Raw genomic sequence first — 21690 nt, forward strand, 5'->3', positions numbered from 1 at the left:
GATCCAAATAATGAATTTTCCCATGGTTTGATTTTTTATTTATTTTTGCATTCGATAAAAAGTCAATTTGCCATGTTGAAAAATAAAAAAATTCCATGATCTGAGGTATGAATTTTCCATTGTCCAAAAAAATTGTTATTGGTTAAAGCGATGGTCTAACCTACATCTTTTCCATAGGCAAAACAGTAACTTTTCCATGTACAAAACCATTTGGGAACCTACGGGAGTCACTGGTGCTACCGCCGCATGACCTCGATGTGTCTGGGGGGTGTCGCTGTGAGTTGGTGGGTGGGGACGAGAAGAAGATAAGGTGAGGGGAATAAGCGAGTGGGCGACCGAGCGAGGGGAAGATGTGAAGGATTCTAAAATGTCACCGACAACAAGGCATAAAAATTTGCTCCGTGGTTCGTATTAATAATTCAACGATAGGAAGCACGTTCGTGATGAGATTCTAAAATTTTGATGTCAGATTTTAATGGATTCCATGATTTTAACAAGTTTAAAACATAATAATTTTGTGTAGTATAGCCTAGAAGAAAAAGGAAGGAAACGATCGATTCAGCTGGCCTATCCATTCTGCTCCTCTCCCACCGAAACCCTCCCCTCCGGAAAATCCCCAAAACTTTGGTTTGCCAAAAATCATGGACGGAGATCGACGGACGCCGGCGGCCGCGGCCGCATCGGCGGCATCGGTGCTTGACGACGACGAACTCCTCCGCGAGATCCTCCTCCGCCTCGGCTTCCCCACCTGCCTCGTCCGCGCCGCCCTCGTCTCCAAGCGGTGGCTCCACCACGCCTCCGACCCGGCCTTCCTCCGCCGCTTCCGCGACCGCAACCCGCCCCGCCTCCTCGGCTTCTGCCTCTGCTTCTCCGGCCGGTACCGGTTCGTGCCGTTCCCGCAGCCCCCGGAGCTCGCCGCTCCCATTCGCCGGGCGACCTCCTCCTGCACCGCCGCCTTCGCCCGCAGAATCCTGCCAATCAAGCACTGCCGGAACGGCCGCCTCATAATAGAGTTCTTCAACGACGGCAGATTCGATTACTCCCTGGCTCCGCTGCTCGCCGGGGAGCCCGTAGCCGTCCTCCCGACGACCCCGCTACCCCACCTTGACTGGGACACCACTCAAGGTAGATTGGTTCAGATGTTCCTGCCCGAGGATGGGGGTCGCAACGGCATCACCTTGCTGTATCTCTGGGCGGTCCGGCGAAAAGTGTACGCCGAGGTGTACGTCCTGGGATCCGGCGGATGGGGCGTCCCTGCCACGCGACAGAGATAGAGCTCTCGTTTGACGCACACTTCCTTCAAATTCTACCACCCATCCATGGCAAGGTCTTCGTGATGACCGACTCTCGGTACGCCCTGGGTCTAGATTTGGCAGCAGCGAGCTTCTTCACCCTTGAGCTCCCAGTTGGAGTGCGCCACAATTACAAGCTCTCCTGTGCGGAGGATTCCAGGCTCTATCTTGTCAGTGCAGACGGTTTCAGCTCAGTGTGTGGCTCCATCTGATGTCGGGCGACGGCAATGGTGCTGGCTGGCTGCTGGTTGACACATTTTGTGTCCGTGAGGCTGAGGCACGCGCACGTCTTGTAAGGGACCGTTGGATCCCTCCCAGTAATTATCTTGATGTTGCTGCGGTCGGGGACAATGCCGACTTTGTGTTCTTGGATCATACAGCAAGTGGCACTCTCTTTTATGTTCATCTGAGGAGCAGGGTAGTTGAGAAAGTCCATCAGAGGGTGCCAGAAAAATGCTATGTACCTCCCCAAATAGCTCTCTCTCCCATTGTGATGATCTGGCCGCCTGTTTTCCCTGCACGAGAGGTAGGACATGATCAAGAGGAATGACCCCCCTGTGTTTGATCTTTGTAATATCTTCACCGGGTATGACTTCTGTAATAGAGAGGTATGTTTCTGACTGTGCTAATGGAAATTGATGAAAAATCAAAATTATGCGGATGGGCTTGGTTGCATCTCGTCTGACTAATGTAATGTATGCTATTTCACCGTGCTGTTCCTCTCCTTAGTTTGAAATGTGTTTGCAATGTGTTGAAACAATGTGTGCAAGTCTATCTGCTATTACTGCATTGACGATTGTCTATCGGCACAGAGCCAAATATTTGATTATCTCATGTAGTACATAGATGATTGATTTCCAGTAATATTTTCATTCACCTCTGAATGTTATTAGTTTGTTACTTATGTACTGACATTATTGTCCTGTTTTATGTTGTCCACATGAAGGTTGTTCTTCTCACTCAACAGATCTGCAGCTATCAGTAATATAATGAGTTGTTGTTTTGTTTCCAGGCATGGTTCTTCCATCCCACCCTTATCTTCTCAAGGAAACACACATCCATATTCCTCATATGGTGGTGGATACCAGAGTGGTAGTACAACAAAGAAGATTGATATCCCAAATGGAAGGTATGCCACTTGGGAGTTTACTTGTTTGGTTTTTGCATTCTTGCAGTGTTGTTAAAATTATGTGGGTTTAATTATCAATTTTTTTATGTTACTGTATTTTTTGTCTCGTCGGATTTGTATTTCTCTACTTGACCTTCCTTTTCCATTGTTTGCTTGTGAAACTCTTCTCTTTAGTTATGACATACCCTATATTCTTGTCAAAATGTACATGTCCAAAACGTTATCTCAACGGGTTGTCTTGTAAACAAGGTGGTCATGGAGCAGCATCAGTATGGCTTTGACATGATTGTATACTTTATACAATTGTGTGCTTGCTTCTGAGATGTTCAGAGACGCACAACAAATCTGAAATTATATTTGTAATTTGCGCAGTCTCTTTGTTATTAGCTGCTATGCTCTGTGTAGTCTCTCTAATGAAGATACTAGAAATCTTTAAACAATCATAGTTAAATATTGGCAAATCCATACTTCCATTAGGAGGTTTATATACCCTATACGTCTTCACCACATGTCATACCGGTGCTTGTGGTGTTATCCATATATCGCAGGCTATACTGTCTATTGATCATTATCTTGACATAAGGCCAAATTAGTGTCAGTAACTAGTTCTGAGGGCTGCACACATCAATCCCAGAGGCAGATTTGTTACTACCTAATGTTAATATACTTGATGCTGATGGATGAAAGATAAAATTATGAACTGCTCCATCTGTTTTGGTATAAAAGTCTCATGTGTACCATTGTAGTATACCATTAAAATATAATACATACATCAAGGAACATGCCTGGTCTTATATCGAAACAGAAGGAACTGGTTTGTATTTGGATTATATGATTGGATTTCATGTACCTGGTCTTGTCCTGTCAAATTTTCCTTTGCTATTTCTATACATCTTTGGCCCACAATACCATTTCTCTTTTTCTAAAATTCAGGGTACTTCCAGAATTCATCTAAAGTTTCCTCTTTGCAATGATATTACATTTGTAAATTTTGGAGCCCTTTGCACATATTGTTTATTGATTGTGTGTTAATTTTATTTTTCCAACGAATAGAAATCATTATCTTTCGAAAGATTCAAGGACGTTCGAGGAGTGACCAGTACCATTGAAGACTTTGCTGAGCGAGGCAAGCAACCTACTTTGATCATGTTGAACCCATATTTGCATTACACTTAGAATTATTTTTCATGCATAAAGTATTGTTTACTAGTATTGCTATTAAGTAAATTAGCTAGGGTTTAGCTATGCCCTATGTGCTTGATATTGACACCCCTTTGACATTCTTATGCCAAGTAAATTAGCTAGGGTTTAGCTATGCTCTATTTGCTTGATATCGACACCCTCCTTTGATAATACCCCTCCTTCCTAACCATGTAGTGGTCACAGATAAATGTGGGTCATATGTGCAAGTTTAATAGTAATGCTTAGCCATGCTAGTCGCATAAATCATAGGACATGCGAAGAATCTTTGTTACTCATAAATGTTCTACACAAACCTAAGGGTGTCACTAATGCCCATGGTATGGTCTGAAAATAAGGTTATATAAAATGGAGATGAAGTGGAGATTTAGTTAGGTGATTGTGACTTTGACAAGATAGTGAAAGATGTTCGGTGGATTATAAAGATTTATGTATAGTAAATGAGCATGGTGATTATTGTATTGGCGGATAAATGGATCTTCAATAAACTTGAAGCAATTTGGATTTAGTTAGGCGATTATGATCTTGAACCAAATTTCATGGTGGATGATAAGCTTTTGATGCATTTATTTAGTTCATTGTGATCTTGAGGAGATAGTCAAAGATGTTTGGTGGATTAATTAATCTTGGACAATTTGGATTTAGTTAGGTGATTATGATATTGAACTGTATTTCATAATGAGTTATGAGATTTTAGGTGAATTTAGTTACGTGATTTAATCTTAAGAAGATAGTCTAAAATGTTCGATTGATTATGAGATTTTAGGTATGGTAGATGAGCAGGGTGATTCTTATACTAGTGGATAAATAGATCTTTAATTTTGTTTGGATCATTTAGGATTTAGTTAGGTGATTTAGATCTTAAACCAAATTTCACGGTGGATTATCAGGTTTTGGTTAGATTTAGTTAGGTGATTGTGATCTTGACGAGCTAGTAAAAGATGTTTGGTGGATTATGTGAATTTAGGTCTAGTAGGTGAGCATGGTGGTTATTATATCGGTGAATAAGTAAATTTTTAACAAACTTAAGAAAATTTGAATTTAGTTAGGCGATTTTGATCTTGAACTAAATTTCATGATGAATTACAATATTTTAGATGGATTTAATCAGTTGATTGTGATCCGGAGGAGATACTCAAAGATGTTCGATGGATTAATTATCCTTCAATAATTTGAATTTCGTTAGCTATTGTGATATTGAACTGAATTTCATGATGATTTATGTGATTTTAGATGGATTTAATTATGTTATTATGATATTGAGAAGATGTCAAAGATGTTTGGTGGATTTTAAGATTTTAGGTCTAGTATGTGAGCATGGGACTATTATATTGGTGAATAAACATACCTCTAATTTAGTTTGAAACAATTTGAATTTAGTTAGATGATTGCGATCTTTTAACCAAATTCATGGCGGATTTTGATGTTTGGGTTGGATTTAGTTAGGTGATTGTGATCTTGACGAGATAGTCAAAGATGCTCGATGGATTATGTCAGAATTTATGTCTAGTAAGTGAGCACGGTGGTTATTATATTGATGGATAAATGGATTTTTAGTAAACTTGTAGTAATTTGGATTTAGTTAGGCGATTGTGATCTTGAACCAAATTTCATGGTGAATTATGAGATTTTAAATGAATTTAATTAGTTGATTGAGATCTTGAGGAGATAGTCCAAGATGTTCGGTGGATTAATTAATATTTTTTGAACACAGTACAAGCGCAAGTGCTATATAAACGTGCATACACTTACCTCTATGAACGCACACACGCACACCCTATCCCTATGAGCACCTCCGAGAGACTAAGCCGGCATATCATCTTAAAATTTTACGAAGTCACCGTAGGCGTCTCGTAGTCGACAGGAACAATTTGTATTTAGTTTGATGATTTATTTGATTTTAGGTGGATTTAGATAGGTGATTGAGTCTTGAGAAGATAGTCAAAATGTTCGGTGGATTATGAGATTTTAGGTATGGTAAATGAGCAAGGTGATTATTATATTAGTAGATAAACAAGTATTTAATTTAGTTTGGATCAATTTGGATTTAGGTAGGGGATTGTGATCTTTTAACCTAATTTTACAATGGATTACGAGATTTTGGTTGGATTTAGTTAGGTGCTTGTGATCTTGACAAGGTAGTTAAAGATGTTCGATGGATTAATATGTCTAGTAAGCGAGCATGGTGGATATTACATTTGTGCATAAATGGATCTTTAATAAGCCTTAAGATATTTGAATTTAGTTAGGCGATTGTGATCTTGAACCAAATTTCATGATGGATTATGAGATTTTAGTTGGATTTGATTAGTTGATTGCGATTTTGAGGAGATAGTAAAAGATGTTCGATGGATTAATTAATCTTGAACAATTTGAATTTAGTTAGGTGATTGTAGGGATGGCACCCGCCGGGTTTGGGTACGGGTGGAGTTACCCCATACCCTTACCCATCCTCTTTGAGCTTACCCATCACCCGTACCCATACCCGCCAACGGGTACAATTTTTTCCCATACCCATCACCCTGCAGGGTAAATGGGTACCCACGGGTAAAAATACCCACGTGTGCACATATGAACTTGTGCAAGAAATAAGCATAAACGACAACATATCAACATAATTTATAGACATCAGCGCATCGTAACAACATCGCATACTTATAAACAACAACACATCATAAACGACATCACATTCTTATAAAAAACAGCACTTACTCGTAACAGCAACATATCATAAACAAAAATACATTCCCGTAAAGGACATCACTTATTCATAGGCAGCAACACATAGTCATATATTTTAAGTTCACAAAATCACGACAAAGTATGCAGGTAATTTGACCGTACATAAGGCCACAAAATGAGCATCCCAATAAAGTTTCGACATTGTAACTAGTTCAATTAAAATAAACTCGACCAATCCAACAGTAGCATAACGAAGACCTTGGCGCAATAAGTCTTCAATCTTGAGCATAACTCGCGGAGTCCATGCCTCTACATCTCAAAGGGCCAAGTCCTGGTTGAAACATGAATATAGTCATTTTTTAGAATTTTTCTTGTAGTATATGCACTCAAATACTCAATTGGCAAAGGAAATGTGTTGGTGAATACTAACCTGCATCCCCTCTTGAATGTCTTGAAGGCAAGTCCAAAAGCTAGCATCTCCTTTATGAACATCTAGAACAAACAATTTGGAGAGATGATGAAACAATGATTAGCAATAGTTAAATAACGAGTAAGTATGAACAAATTACATTATTTGCTCACCTTTGCATTTGTTTCTAAGCCAATTTTGGGAGCACATCAAGACTTCCATCATATTAGGAGTTAGGCGGCTCCTATGCTCACTAAGTATTCTGCCACTTGTGCTAAATGCGGACTCTGAAGCAACTGTCGTCACGGGAATGGCAAATATATCTCTGGCAACCTTCCTTAATGTTGGATATCTTGTTCCAGCTACTTTCCACCAATCCAACACACTAAATACTTCTGTGTATGGCACTAGGCCATCTGTCAAGTACATATCTATTTCACCTTGTAGCCGAGCTGCTGCAGGACTTTGCTTGGCAACAATGTCATTGAAAATATTCATGATGGCTGGAGCTTTCATTGAAGAAATCAATTCTTCACATGGTTTATATTCATCTACTTCCACTTCATACTCCTCTATCAGTGAATGTAGTCTAGCTACTAATGCATCAACCAACTCCACACACTCATAAGAAGATGGCTCAATGCCATGAAGCATCGCAAAGCAAGCAGTCAACATATGCCTCTTGTACCGAGGATCAAGAAGTGTAGCCATCCCCATTAGATCTTGAATGTCCGTCCAATACTTATCAAATTTAGTAGTCATTTCGTCAGAGAGTTTTTTGATAATTGGGTTGCTAGAAGTGGCCCACTGTCTCATTTTCATTTTAATCTCACAGATTCTAGGGAAGTAAATATTAGCAGTCACATAATTAGTTCCGGAGAACAACTTTGTTATCTCATAGAATAAGCCAAGTCTCTCCACCATCTCTGCAGCAAACTCCCATTCTTTATCACTAGGTAAATGCTCATATTGTTTGTCAACTTGTTTTGCACGTTCAAAAACAACTCTGTATGGTAAAGCTACTTCTAGCATCATGAAAGTGGAGTTCCACCTAGTTTTGCAATCAAGAATCAACTTTCTTGTTATTTTAATTTTTTTAAACTTAGCCATCTCCTCAAACTTCTCTATCCTTTTTCCTGTTGCTGTCCAATATGCCACACTTTCCCTAATGTTTTCTATAGCTGACTTCATAACATCCAATCCATCCTTAACTATAAGATTTAAGATGTGTGCACTACAACGCATATGCAGCAGAGTACCTTCCAAAGGGAGCTTCTCCTTCCCTATCTTCCCCACAATCATCTCAATTGCCTTGTCATTGGTGGTGCAGTTATCCACAGTCACTGTCATCAGTTTTTCATCAATATTCCATTGAAGCAGGGAATCATAGAGCACCTCACATATCACTTCAGCTGTATGAGGAGCTGGAACATATACAAACCTGCAGTATTCAGCAACATATAGTCATAAACAGCAGCACATAATAAAAAACAACACCTATAAGCAGCAGCACTTCATAGAAAGCAACACATACTAAACATCAGCACTTCTTAATCAGCAACACATCATAAACAGCAGCACATCATAAACAACAGTATATGATCAGCAACACATACTATACAGCAGCACATAGTAGTACCTCATGATAACGTTCCGAAGCTTCCAAGATTCATCAATGAAATGAGCTGTAATAGCCATATATCCCTTCTTTTGGTGGTCCGCAGTCCACATATCTGTAGTGATAGCAACCCTAGATTGGTTCATAGTCATGTAATCAATTGCCTTCTTTCTTTCTTGGTTATAATCTTCCTCAATATCTTGCCTAAAAGACAGGATACCATACGTTACCTCTTCATTGCATAGAACAAGATAAACAGAAATAAATCAAATAAACCCATGGCAAAGTATACCTAATAGTATTTCTTGTATGTAGCTTGAATAAGGGCTGAAGTGCATGAACAAACTTCCTAAAACCAGCATGGTCCACTATAGACAGTGGATACTCATGCAACACCAACATGTTACCAAGCTCTCTTCTAGCAACCTCTTGATCAAACGTATAGCTCTCCAGAAAAACGTTACCGTCCTCCTTAGCATTCATCCTCAATGATGGCTGACTCAATGTTTCGCCTCCCTTCATCTTCAACATCTTGAGAGTACAAATCTTTAGATGAGAAGCAAGATGCTTTGTGCCTGCTCTAGGTCCTGAAGCAAGTTCCTTGTGACAATAGTTACACTTTGCTTTCCATTGTCCATTGATCCTCATCTTCTTCATTTCCAACCAAACTTTAGAAGTTAGCTTCCGTTTGCCTGCTTCATTGACCTCTTCCACCTCCTCCTCCTGTCCATCTTCATCATCTGAAAAAATGACATGATCTGCATCTTCATCCATTGGGGCAGATGCATCACAAGGAGCATCTACTTGGCTGGTTGAACTTGTACCACTTCAAAAGGAGCATAAATGAAAAAATACATCAAATTCTTGTAGTCTTAATAAAATACTTGATTCTATATGTGAACTGAAAGTACGATGCTCATTAAATAGATCTAAAATCTACCACCGCCGATTCTATCTCTGCTATTACAATGCTAAAAAATCACACAATGTCTGATGTACGTACTAGCACACAATTTGCTACGCTGAGCTCATCTCAGTAACAAATACATTTTTTCTCTTATATAAAAAGATCTCATTCATCACAGCAGCTATATACATCATGCATAGGCAGAAAACCAATACTTATCAACTTATATATGCACGAAAAAAACATCATATCATCACATATCTATACATCTACGTATCATCTACGAATGCATAAAATCATACACAAAATTGAAACTCACCAAGCCAAAATAGCCTTGCTTTTGTTCTTGTGCTTGGTGACAGTAGAGGATCGACTAAGCGGGCTAGGGCGAGGCGGCCGGCTTGAAGTGTTGCGACGGGGCTGCACCTTGGACGCCGAGGCAGGAGGTAGAAGTCCTTTACGTTGGCCCGGGGCTTGGCCCTTTCCTGGCAGACGGAGACGGACGGCACCACCCAACGATGGTGTTAGGCTTGGGACCAGGGTAGCCGCGCCATGCCCATGCTCCTGGCCCTGGTGGTCGCCGCCGTCTGACTCAGTCCGCATGAGCACGAGCTGCATCTCCTTCTCCTAGTCGCCGTCCTCGCGCAAGCTATGGTCCTCATCCCCAAGATCCATGGCGTCCGAGCGGCTGAAGTGCTGGCGACGGCGAGGCAGCAAGTAGCTGGACGCAATGGCGGCGGTGACTAGGGATGCCCGAGGAGGCGAGGAGCCGAGATGAGATCAGGAGGAGACGAGAAGGATATCAATCTCCGTCTCTCAGAATATGGGACGTGATCTCTATTCATTATTCACCAAAGCCAAATCACCCTAATCACGCAGATTCCTTCTATGTTCTATCATTCCATGTACGTGTGTATGTGGGCTACATGTATCTCGTGGACTACATAGACTGATTTTGTGGGAAGTTAGATTAGATATATGAGTAGTGAAGGCCCACTTAACAGATTTTACGCGGGTATATGGGTACACGGGTATGGGTTATGCTATCCCATACCCGTACCCACTCTGCCCGATGGGTTTAATATTTTTCTATTTATATACCCATAGGTAATTTTTTATCTCATACCCTTACCCTAATAGGGTTTTTACCCGCCGGGTACGCGGATAATGGGTACCCATTGCCATCTCTAGGTGATTGTGATATTGAACCAAATTTCTTGGTGATTTATGAGATTTTAGTTGAATTTGGTTAGGTGATTGTGTCTTCAAAAGATAGTCAAAGATGTTCGACGGTTATGATATTTTAGGTCTAGTAGATGAGCATGGTAATTATTATATTGGTGGATAAACAGATATTTAATATAGTTTGGAACAATTTGGATTTAGTTAGGTGATTGTGATTTTAACCAAAATTTAGAGTGAATTATGAGGTTTTGATTAGATTTAGTTAGGTGATTGGGATCTTGATGAGGTAGTAAAAGATGTTCGGTAGATTATGTGAATTTAGGTCTAATAGGTGAGCATCTTGACTTATATTGGTGGATAATTTTTTTTTTACAAACTTGGAAAAATTTGGATTTAGTTAGACGATTGTGATCTTGAACCAATTTTATGGTGGATTATGAGATTTTTGATGGATTAGTTAGTTGATTGTGATCTTGAGAAGATAGTCAAAGATATTCGATGTATTAATTAACTTGAACAATTTAGATTTAGTTAGGTGATTGTGATATTGAACTAAATTTCTCTGTGAGTTATGAGATTTTAGTTGGATTTAGTTAGGTGATTGTGTCTTCAGAAGATAATCAAAGATGTTTGATGGGTTATGAGATTTTAGGTCTAATAAATGAGCATGGTGATTATTATATTGATAGATAAACAAATATTTAATTAGTTTGAAACAATTTGGATTTAGTTCGGCGATGATGATCTTTTAACCTAATTTTTACGGTGGATTATAAGGTTTTGGTTGGATTTAGTTAGGTGATTGTGATTTTGATGAGCTAGTAAAAGATGTTCGGTGGATTATGTGAATTTAGGTCTAGTAGGTGAGCATGTTGATTATTATATTGGTGGGTAGAAATAAGGGCCACACGAGTGACTCAAGGCGATGATGCCACTACTGATGAAAATAACTGGTAAACACGGCAAGAGAGGCGGAGAGACTGGGGGTGATGGCAACAGATGGACTTTGACCAACATCCCACTTGCCAGTGCGCTCCGTTCCCTGCTGATCCGGCTTGGTGTCCTTGTCCTGTTTGTGCGTCACGTACTTGATTAAGCATCCCACGTTCTCCTAATGTGCGCCCTTGGTCTTGATGATAGGTAGCGCCGTGTTCTCGGGCGCGTCCCGTGGGTAAAATTCAGGTATGTGTCGATTGTCTGAGCTCTTGCTCGCCATTGTGCCGCCCAACAAGGGAACACGGGATGTGGGATCAAGACAACACACATAGCAACCCGCCACCAGGAAACGGACGTCCATCTGGACTTACAGGGAGCGGAGATGGACACAAAGGGGGATGTTGAGCTCCATAGTAGTCTCATTAGTGTGCTCATCAGTAAGAGTAGCACAAGCAAGAAGATCCTGGATATACTCCTCATAGAAAATAAAGAAGCCATTGAAGGTAGAAGAAACCTCAATCTCAAGGAAGTAGTAACTTTAGTAAATATGGAGCAATTTGAATTTACTTAGGCGAGTGTGATCCTGAACAAATTTTTTGGTGAATTATAAGATTTTTCAATGGATTTAGTTGATTGTGATCTTGAGGAGATAGTCAAAGATGTTCGGTGTATTAATTAATCTTAAAGAATATGGATTTCGTTAGGTGATTGTATCTTGAGATGATAATCAAAGATGTTTCGTGGATCATGAGATTTTAGGTCTAGTAGATGAGCATGATGATTATTATATAGTTAGGTGAATGTGATTTTGACGAGCTAGTAAAAGATGTTCGGTGAATTGTTGTGAATTTAGGTCTAGTAGGTGAGTATATTGATTATTATATTGATGGATAAATAAATCTTTAATAAATTTGAAACAATTTGAATTTAGTTAGATGATTGTGACCTTGAACCAAATTTCATGGTTGGTTATGAGATTTTTGATGGATTAGTTAGTTGATTGTGATCTTCAAGGAATAGTCAAAGGTGTTTTGTGGATTAATTAATCTTGAACAATTTGGATTTAGTTAAGTGGTTGCGATATTAAACCGAATTTCATGCTGGATTATCAGATTGTAGGTGGATTTAGTTAGATGATTGTGTCTTGAGAATATTATCATAGATGTTTGCTAGTCTATGAGATTTTAGGTTTAATAGATGGGAATGGTGATTATTATATTGGTAGATAAACAAATCTTTAATTTAGTTTGGAACAATTTTGACTCAGTTAGGTGATTGTTATTTTTCAACCAAATTTACGGTGGATTTTGAGATATTTTTGGATTTAGTTAGGTGACTGATCTTGACAAGATACTCGAATATTTTTGGTGAATTATGTTAATTTAGGTCTAGTAAGTGAGCATGGTGGTAATTATATTGGTGGATAGATGGATCTTCAGTAAAAATGAAGCAATTTGGATGTAATTAGGCGATTGTGATCTTGAACAAATTTCACGGTGGATTATGAGATTTTCAATAGATTTAGTTAGTAGATTGTGATTTTGGGGGATGTCAAAGATGTTTGGTGGACTAATTAATCTTGAACAGTTTTGATTTAGTTAGGTGATTGCGATATTGAACCAAATTTCTCCGTGATTTATGATATCTTAGTTGGATTTAGTTAGATGATTGTGTCTTTAGAAGATAGTCAAGGATGTTTGGTGGATTATGAGATTTCAGGTCTAGTAGATGAGCATGGCGATTATTATATTGGTGAATAAACAAATATTTAATTTAGTTTGGGACAATTTAGATTTAGTTAGGTGATTGTGATATTGAACCAAATTTCTTTGTGATTTATGAGATTTTAGTTGGATTTAGTTAGGTGATTGTGTTTTGAGAAGATAGTCAAAGATGTTTGCTAGATTATGAGATTTAGGTCTAATAGATGAGCATGGTGATTATTATACTGGTGGATAAACAGATAAACTGATATTTAATTTAGTTTGGAATTTGGATTTAGTTAGATGATTGTAATCCTTTAACTTAATTTTGGTGGATTATAAGGTTTTGGTTGGATTTAGTTAGGTGATTGTGATTTTGACGAGCTAGTAAAAGATTTTTGGTGGATTATGTGAATTTAGGTCTAGTAGGTGAGCATGTTGATTATTATATTGGTGGATAAATGGGTCTTTAGTAAACATGGAGCAATTTGGATTTAGTTAGGCGATTGTGATCTAGTACAAATTTCATGGTGGAGATTTGCAATGGATTTAGTTGATTGTGATCTTGAGAAGATAGTCAGAGATGTTCGGTGAATAAATTGATCTTCAACAATTTGAATATATTTAGGTGATTGTGATATTGAACCAAAATTTTCTATGATTTTAGTTGGATTTAATTAGGTGATTGTGTCTTGAGATGATAATCAAATATGTTTGCTGGATTATGAGATTTTAGGTCTAGTGGATGAGCATGGTGATTACTATATTGATGGATAAGCATATATTTAATATAGTTTGGAACAATTTGGATTTAGTTAGGTGATTGAGATCTTGACGAGCTAGTAAAATATGTTCGGTGGATTATGCGAATTTAGGTCTAGTAGGTGCGTATGTTGGTTATTATATTGGTGGATAAATATTTTTTTAATAAACTTGGAAAAGTTTGGATTTAGTTAGGCGATTGTGATTTTGAACCAAATTTTATGGTGGATTATGAGGATTTTGATGGATTAGTTAGTTCATTGTAATCTTGAGGAGATAGTCAAAGATGTTCGGTGTATTAATTAATCTTGAACAATTTGCATTTAGTTAGGTGATTGTGATATTGAACCAAATTTCTTCGCGATTTATGAGATTTTAGTTGTGTTTATTTAGGTGATTGTGTTTTGAGAAGATAGTTAAAGATGTTTGGTGGATTATGAGATTTTAGGTCTAATAGATGTGCATGATGATTATTATATTGGTGGATAAGTGAATCTTTAATAAATTTGGAATAATTTGGATTTAGTTATCCGAATTTGGTCTTGAATCAAATTTTATGGTGGATTATGAGAGTTAGTTTGGCGCGCTCCGCTTCTTCCTCGAGGAGCATGTGCAGTGCGATGGTGCGGGGGCTCATGCGCAATGGCGAGTCCACGCATCTCCTGCGCCCCGGAACCCTCTCCTTCCCAGCATAGCAGGAGCAGGAGCAAGGATGCCGAGGCGGTTCAGGTTTGCCTCCACCTCCTCTCTCCTCCCTGTCTCACTCTGGTCTCCCCTTTTTGTCTCATTCTGCAGCTTCATTCAAGCATATATTTTAAATTGCTAGGTATTCCAGGTAGTTAGCCTATCTATGGACTACACCTACATCTGATGTTAGAACTCTGATACTAATTTATGTTCTTGTTGCATAGGTGAATGGTGCTTTAGCTTCAATGATCAATTTTATTGCTAAATATTTTTCCCACTAAAAGTGTCAAAGAATATACAACTTGGTATGAAGAAGTTTTCTTATAGGGAAATAAAGATTCTTGTATGCAGAACGATTTGGGCTCCTGCAGCTGTATTAGTTGGTTTTAGTTCTCAGATTTTTACTTTGCCTTTTTTAGCAAAAAAATTGGATGTATGAATCTGAGATCTGGACCTCAAGTCACTGCTTTTCTTTTCATCTGCAGTCGCGAGGAAGAGTAGGAAGATCAGGCAGAGAGGGTTTCACAACACTGACAAGTCTTTGCTTTCCAGGATTGCCATGGTGAGCTGCTGCTATAATCCTTTAATTTTCTTTTATTTTGTTACTTTGTTAAACTTTGTTATATTATTCTGATGCTATGATTTGTGATGGCTAGATGAGATTTGTGGTGAAAAGTCTCCTTTATTTTGTTTACCTACAGATCTTGAATGCACGATTGATAATTTTGCTGGATAGGTTAGAAATCTAAATAATAGACATTTTAAAGGATTTAGTTGGTAAACATGGAAAGCCAAGAAAAATATATAGCTTACTTACAATGGACCTGAAGTATGCCTAATCTTGGACTGCGTTTATTGCCTGTCGTAGGTGTGTTTCTTTTATTCTATATTTGGGGGGTTCTAAGCTATTGAATTAGGAAGCATACAGTTTATCCGTTTGAGACCCGCTTAGTCTGTTGGCTACTGCAGGGAGCTATGGATGGTGGTCTTGATCTTCCGCACAGTGACAAGAGATTTGCTGGCTTCATGAAGGATAAGAAGCAGCTGGGCGCTGAGATTCACCTCAAATACATCTATGAAGGTCATGTTGCTGACTACATGAAGGTGAGTTGGATCCATTGCCCTCGTGGTATTATAATGTCATTTCTTCATTCCCTAGGGCTATCATTGTTGTATACATGAAATCTTTCTGGAAGATATATCTGGGCCTGATTCACCCATATAAAATATCCTAAAGCAGTGTACTTTGTTCTTATTTCTGAAGCAGCTTACTGAATCTCGTTTTAACTTCTGCCCTACCCTATTTCAGTCAATAGCTGATGAGAAACCTAAGAAGTACCAATCTCACTTCAGTGAGTACATCAAGAAGAACTGAAGAAGATCAATGTGATTTTTCTCCCTCTTGTTAACCTTTGTTCTCTCATTTTGATGCTATAAACATGACTACATGAGGGAGAGATGAGAATACGACGAAGTTAGATGAGATTTGCAGTGAAGAGCTTTCTTTCATTTGTTTACCTACATATCTTGATTGCACGATTGATTATTTTGCTGGGTATGTTAGGAATGCAAATGCCCCTTTATAGGAAGCTTGAAACTTCATTTTTCTGATGGGGAGTTATGTGTGGTTTCAGGGTTACAGATGCCACAAGGCTTGCCTAATAAAGGTTCCCAGAGAAGGAATGGTTTGACAAAAAAAGGTGGTTCTTTCTTTAACTGTTTCGATCCTCTTTTTTATGCTAAAAGGAATGCTTATGTTTATGTTTTACTATTTGTAAAATAAACATATGTCAGGTTTTAGAGCAAATTTCAGGTTAAACATTTTCACTATTTGTATTCTTGGTTTGAACATATGCTAGAATCATATCCACTCCTGAAAATCTTTGTATGTATATGCAGTCGTTTTGGAATGGGCTATGATTCCTTTTTAGTATTTTAGGTTACACATTTCTCCTAAGAATCTTGATATTCACTATATTAGTATAGTATAGGTTTGTAATTTTTCCTTGGGAATCTATATATCCAGTCAAGCTGGGATAGGCTATAATTTTTTTACTCGGTCATGGTGATGGCACTCTGCCGACGACATGGCAACAGGTCAATAGTTCATGTTCTTTCTATACATTTTTGCAGGCTTTGCTCTCCAAGTGCAGAACACTTTCCCACTCCCCATCGATGACGATCTTCCTGTATGAGCATTTTCATCTGTGCTCCCTATTTTCCTTGCTCCACTAAGAATGAAGCCATTAACAGTTGACTGTAATTGCGGGATAGCTCTTTTAGCACCACAAAAGTTATTCGGAAAGGTCATTAAGCTTATTCTAATGCCAACTTCTGTAGTGGTGCTTGTCCTGGTTATTACAGTATGTTCCTTTTGACAAATCAACAGAAGTGTACAAATTCATTTAAATGGGTTCACAAGGTATTTTCATTAGCAATGCCACAAGGCATCAGAAAGCACAAGTAGCGAGAACAATTAGTTCAGTTTTAATATCATAGTTCTACTCATCCGAAATTGTGTTAAATTAATCTGCTAGAGTATGGTGATAACAGAGGGGCACTGTTTTTGAAAATTGTTTTTTCTGTTCCAATTGTATAGGGCCCTCCGCAAGGATATTGATTTCATCAGGTGTAGATGTTTAGTTGGACAGATATTGTTCGTCAGTTTCTTAATGCGTGCCTAGCTGTTTCCCCTTTTTACATTGCTTCTTTTCTGTAGGATTTCTTGAAACATAATAACTTGCTTCCACAATTGTAGAATGATCATGGTTTCTTTGCATTCCTGTACTTATATACGATTAACAATTTCATGGCTATCCTAGGTAACAAACAGACATCATTGCAATTAGCCAATGCATTTGCGTTAAATGCCCTGCTGGCCGAGTGCAACTTCGTTCTTCTTTAGTGGGTATTTGTATTTTCCAAAAAGAAGTTGGTGCACCTCATAGTTGTTTTGTAGCCTGACTATTATGCCTAGATTTTGCTCTATGATACAGAACTAAGTAGTTCACTATGGCAGCTGGCTATCTGTGTCGCTTCATAGTTATGGAAAAACAGGGTAGAGCTCTAATAACTACTCTCCTCAATCAATCTACAAGAGCCAAGATTATCTTTTAAGTAGATTCCATATCTTTGAACAACAGATTCTGATTCTTTTACAGAGATGTTTTAATTCATTTTTTATCAGTTGCGCTACTACATTTTACTAATGATTTGAGCTGCCTTATTCCCAGATAGTGACTATCTAAATTATTGACATCGAGGACGGGGCGTCGACCCGTTGGCTGGGCAGCTAGGGTAGCTGCCAGCCCACCCGAGTTCGAGCCCCAGCTTTGACGCCTGGTGCTCGCAGAGTTTCTCCTATAAAAAATAGCCAACGAGTGTTAGCACTTGGGTTGGTCTCATTTAAAAAAAAAATTGACATCCACTCAAATAAATATACAAGAGTTGTATGAAAGGGAACCACCCATCTTTTTAACAAGAAATATGTTTAGCGTCATAACATGTTCAGGTCGCACATGCATACCAGAACACTAAGGGGTGGTCTTACAAATGATAACTACTTTCATGTTAGTAATTTCTTCTGTTTGACATATTCCACGGCCCTTCTTGCTAGCTCCAGTCATTCAATTTATCATTATATCCACCATATTTTTATGCTCGGCATTCCTAATCTGCCGGTCACAAGAAACTGTAGTATAATGTCAGGTCGCACATTCTTTTTGTTTCATGGTTCAGTAGAGGTCTCATGGTGAGCAGCAGCACTAGGTTGCAGTATAATGTCAACTGATTGCAACATCCTGAGTTATTTTAACGATGTTTTTCATCTGGAAGCTTGAATCTCTTTCAACTTTCAGTACACATATATTCTAATTTGTGCATAAGGAAACTCACAAGTTTGTGTCCATCTTTTTGGTTGTAATCATATGGCTTGCATATTTTATCGGACTGATCAGTCACAAAGATCGGACTGATAATAAGATCAAAAGAAGCATTTATATCATCTTTTTGTGTGCTTTATCTGTAGAAAAGTACCATGGGTTGATGGTGTTGGATCCAATTACTATATGATGTAATCGACTGCTATTCCTATGAACTGCTCCTGGACACACTGCTCTATGTTATCATGTCTTACATTCTATTGTGTTGCCTATCTTTATAGTTGCTCGGATCTTACATTTCAATTTTTGTATTTTTGTCGGTGCAAGTGTTGTCTTCCTACTATCAAACAACAGGGATTTCTTTAAATTAAATTGTACACATTGTCGAAAAATACCCTGTGTATGTCTATATTCATGCCTACTACTCCCTCCGTTCCTAAATATTTGTCTTTTTAGAGATTTCAAATAGTCACCGCATACGGATGTATATAGACATATTTTAGAGTGTAGATTCACTCATTTTGTTCCGTATGTAGTCACCATTTGAAACCTCTAGAAAGACAAATATTTAGGAACGGAGGGAGTATAAAACAAACATTCTTCATTGCCTATGCCTTTTCCTTCTGTTAATGATGATAATGCAGCTCTCCATCTTATTAATTCCTTCTTCATTCACTTGAAATATTGCCTAATTTTTTTGTGTGTGTATTTGGTTTAGCACCCTGACTTATGGTCAAACTGAAGGTGCTTAGCATGGTCTAGTATGCATTTCTTAGTTTCTCTTGATTTCTGTTTCTGTTTCTGTTTTTGTTTCATTTCATTTTAAGCCGATTGTATTTGCATACATATTGGAGAGGTTATTTCTCGTGTGAAGTTACTATTTTTTTCCAGTTCTGAAGCACCTTCCTAAACTTTTGATGGTCTACTTTACAAGAGAAAATATTTCTCTGTTTGTATGGTGCAGGTTTCTTTATGGTCTACTTTACAAGAGAAAACATTTCTCTGGAAGGAGCTGCTGACAAGGCTTAACAACAAACTGGACGGAGTTCTTCACATGGCAAACATAGATGAAGGAACGATGTATGCCTTCACCTTCAGACGCAAGGCAAGTGCCTCCGCCTCTGTCTAACTGCTCACTCCCTATGAGGACACCATCGTAAACCTTCGGTGTCACCTATATATAGCTTGTGTACCAGACTTCATGTTTATAATGCTCTTATACCCAAATTTTTTTTTCCCACCACGTCTGGGGCTGGCGCACGATTTTTTTGGGTGCAGGTATTGCGAGCTAATCCTACCCCCTCTCCGCAGTTTCTGGAAAACGTGGGCTCCATTACCAGCAGTATCAAGATCGGAGGCGAGGGCCGAGCAGTTTTGGCGGCGAGTGGGCGATTTTGCGTTGGGCGCCCTCGTCGGCATTGGCTTTCAGCCATGGAGGAATCGGCGCCTCGGCTTCACGACGACACGTTACAGCGTCTCCACCGCCACCACTTCTGCCCTGAGGTTATTTGGCGGTGGGCAGCAGCGTGTGAAATCTACTGCAGAGGATTTGGGCATTTTCCTACCGGTGGAAGACCTGCATCCAGCTCCACAAGTCCTTTACTAGCCCTCCTTGCTGCAGTTCCATCCTCTACCGTCAGGCCAGGCTGGTACGAGATTCTAGCAAGGATCTAATTTCTCAGCCTTTTTTCATTACGTGTGTATTCTTCAGTAATGCTCCCAAATCTCTTCTCACTCCAGAATTCCAGATACAATGCATCACGTAGTTTCTTTTGTTTAGTTCCCATTAGCCAGATATTCATAGAATTTGAGTTAGATTTATTTGAACTGCAGAGTAGTACTGACGCTCGCCCATTATTCATTCAGGTTATTTCCTGTTAATTTCTATAGAATAAACTAGATGGGAATGTGTTATTTTGCTGAGTGATCATATGGTTATAGCTAGGCTTCATTAGTTTGTGTATGGAAGTAACCTGCTATTCTCTCTTCAACCAACTGCACAAGGAAAATTATTGTGATTATCCATCTGATGACATGAGTAATTCAAATGTTGGTCTGTGTTCATGCTGTCAATGCTTGGCACCCGGAACTAAAATATAGTAGACTCTTTAAATGTAATGGTTACCAATTTGATTAACAGATACAAAAATTAGTCAATTCAAATGTGTAGAGTTTGTGTCACCAGCTCATAGTTGTAATCTTGTAGGTTGGATCATAAGAACCTTTTTTCATCTCAATAAATAAAAACTACGAGTAGTGCATTGCAAGAGACCAAGCAGAACTGCATTGAATCTTCTAAACTTGATTGCAGTGTATATAACATACTCGTTGTGTGAAGAGTCGGTAACTAAGATTTGTCTGGTAATGATCAGTAGTGCAGAAAAACTTTGAAAGATGACCATGTAAAAATGACAAGCATCAACTGGAAGAGAAATACCTGAAAGTACAACTCGTGGCAAGCTTCGTTTCTGTTACGGACAGGGATGGCTCAAACGATAAGATAAGTTACACATGTGTTGTGCTGTACATTTTTATTTGCATTAAACCTGACTTCTGTTTTCCAATTTTTATGTCCACAAAGCTATAATCCACCCATCATCACTAGTTCACTACTATTAGTTCTAATGGAAAATTTGATAGACTTCATTAGATGAAGTTTTCTCCCAATGGCGCCCATAAAAAATGGGATGGATATCTCTCCCATTATGATGATCTGGCTGCCTATCTTCCTGGCACGGAACATAGGGCATTATCAAGAGGAATGACCCCCCTGTGTTTGATCTTTGTAATATCTTCACTGGGTACAACTTCTGTAATAGAAAGGTATGACTAATGTATTCTATTTGACCGTGTTTAATTGCTCTCTTTGGTTTGAGACGTGTTTGCATGCATAGAATTTGTCATGACTGTCGAAACAATGTATGCAGCTCTCTGCTATTTGCACACTACAAGATATAATAGATTCTTGCATGTACTGGTTACCAACTTGATTAACAGATACTGAGCTTAGCAATGCAAATGTGTAGAGTTCATATCAGACTCGCAGCCATATAACACTGGGTGTTGCAGTCATGTAAGATTGATCTTAATAACCTCTGTCATTTACGTTAAAGGAAATTGAAGTTTACAGAAGTGTATTGTGAGATATCCACCCGAACTGCACTGAATCTTCTAAGCTTGACCGCAGTGTCTATAAGATATTGCCCAAATGAAGACTTAATGTAATGAAGATTTTGTCATAGTGATCAGTAGTGTAAAAACAAAACCTTTGGGAGACGGGCAAGTAGAAATTACGAGCA

At 38.7% G+C, this 21690-nt stretch overlaps 1 protein-coding gene and 1 pseudogene across 1 annotated transcript; both read left to right on the top strand.

Moving 5' to 3' along the window:
• The first annotated feature begins 438 nt into the window (after window positions 1-438).
• LOC120976995 (uncharacterized) lies at window positions 439-21248 on the top strand (annotated as a pseudogene).
• On the top strand, window positions 14466-15885 carry LOC109754052 (large ribosomal subunit protein uL18). The gene is made up of 6 exons (XM_040402841.1): window positions 14466-14552; window positions 14650-14658; window positions 14735-14741; window positions 14996-15072; window positions 15480-15614; window positions 15820-15885. Exons 1-6 carry the CDS (start codon window positions 14466-14468, stop codon window positions 15883-15885), a joined length of 381 nt encoding a protein of 126 aa, XP_040258775.1.
• Window positions 21249-21690: the final 442 nt, after the last annotated feature.

Source organism: Aegilops tauschii, chromosome 3 (assembly GCF_002575655.3).
Source record: "Aegilops tauschii subsp. strangulata cultivar AL8/78 chromosome 3, Aet v6.0, whole genome shotgun sequence".
NCBI lineage: Eukaryota > Viridiplantae > Streptophyta > Magnoliopsida > Poales > Poaceae > Aegilops > Aegilops tauschii.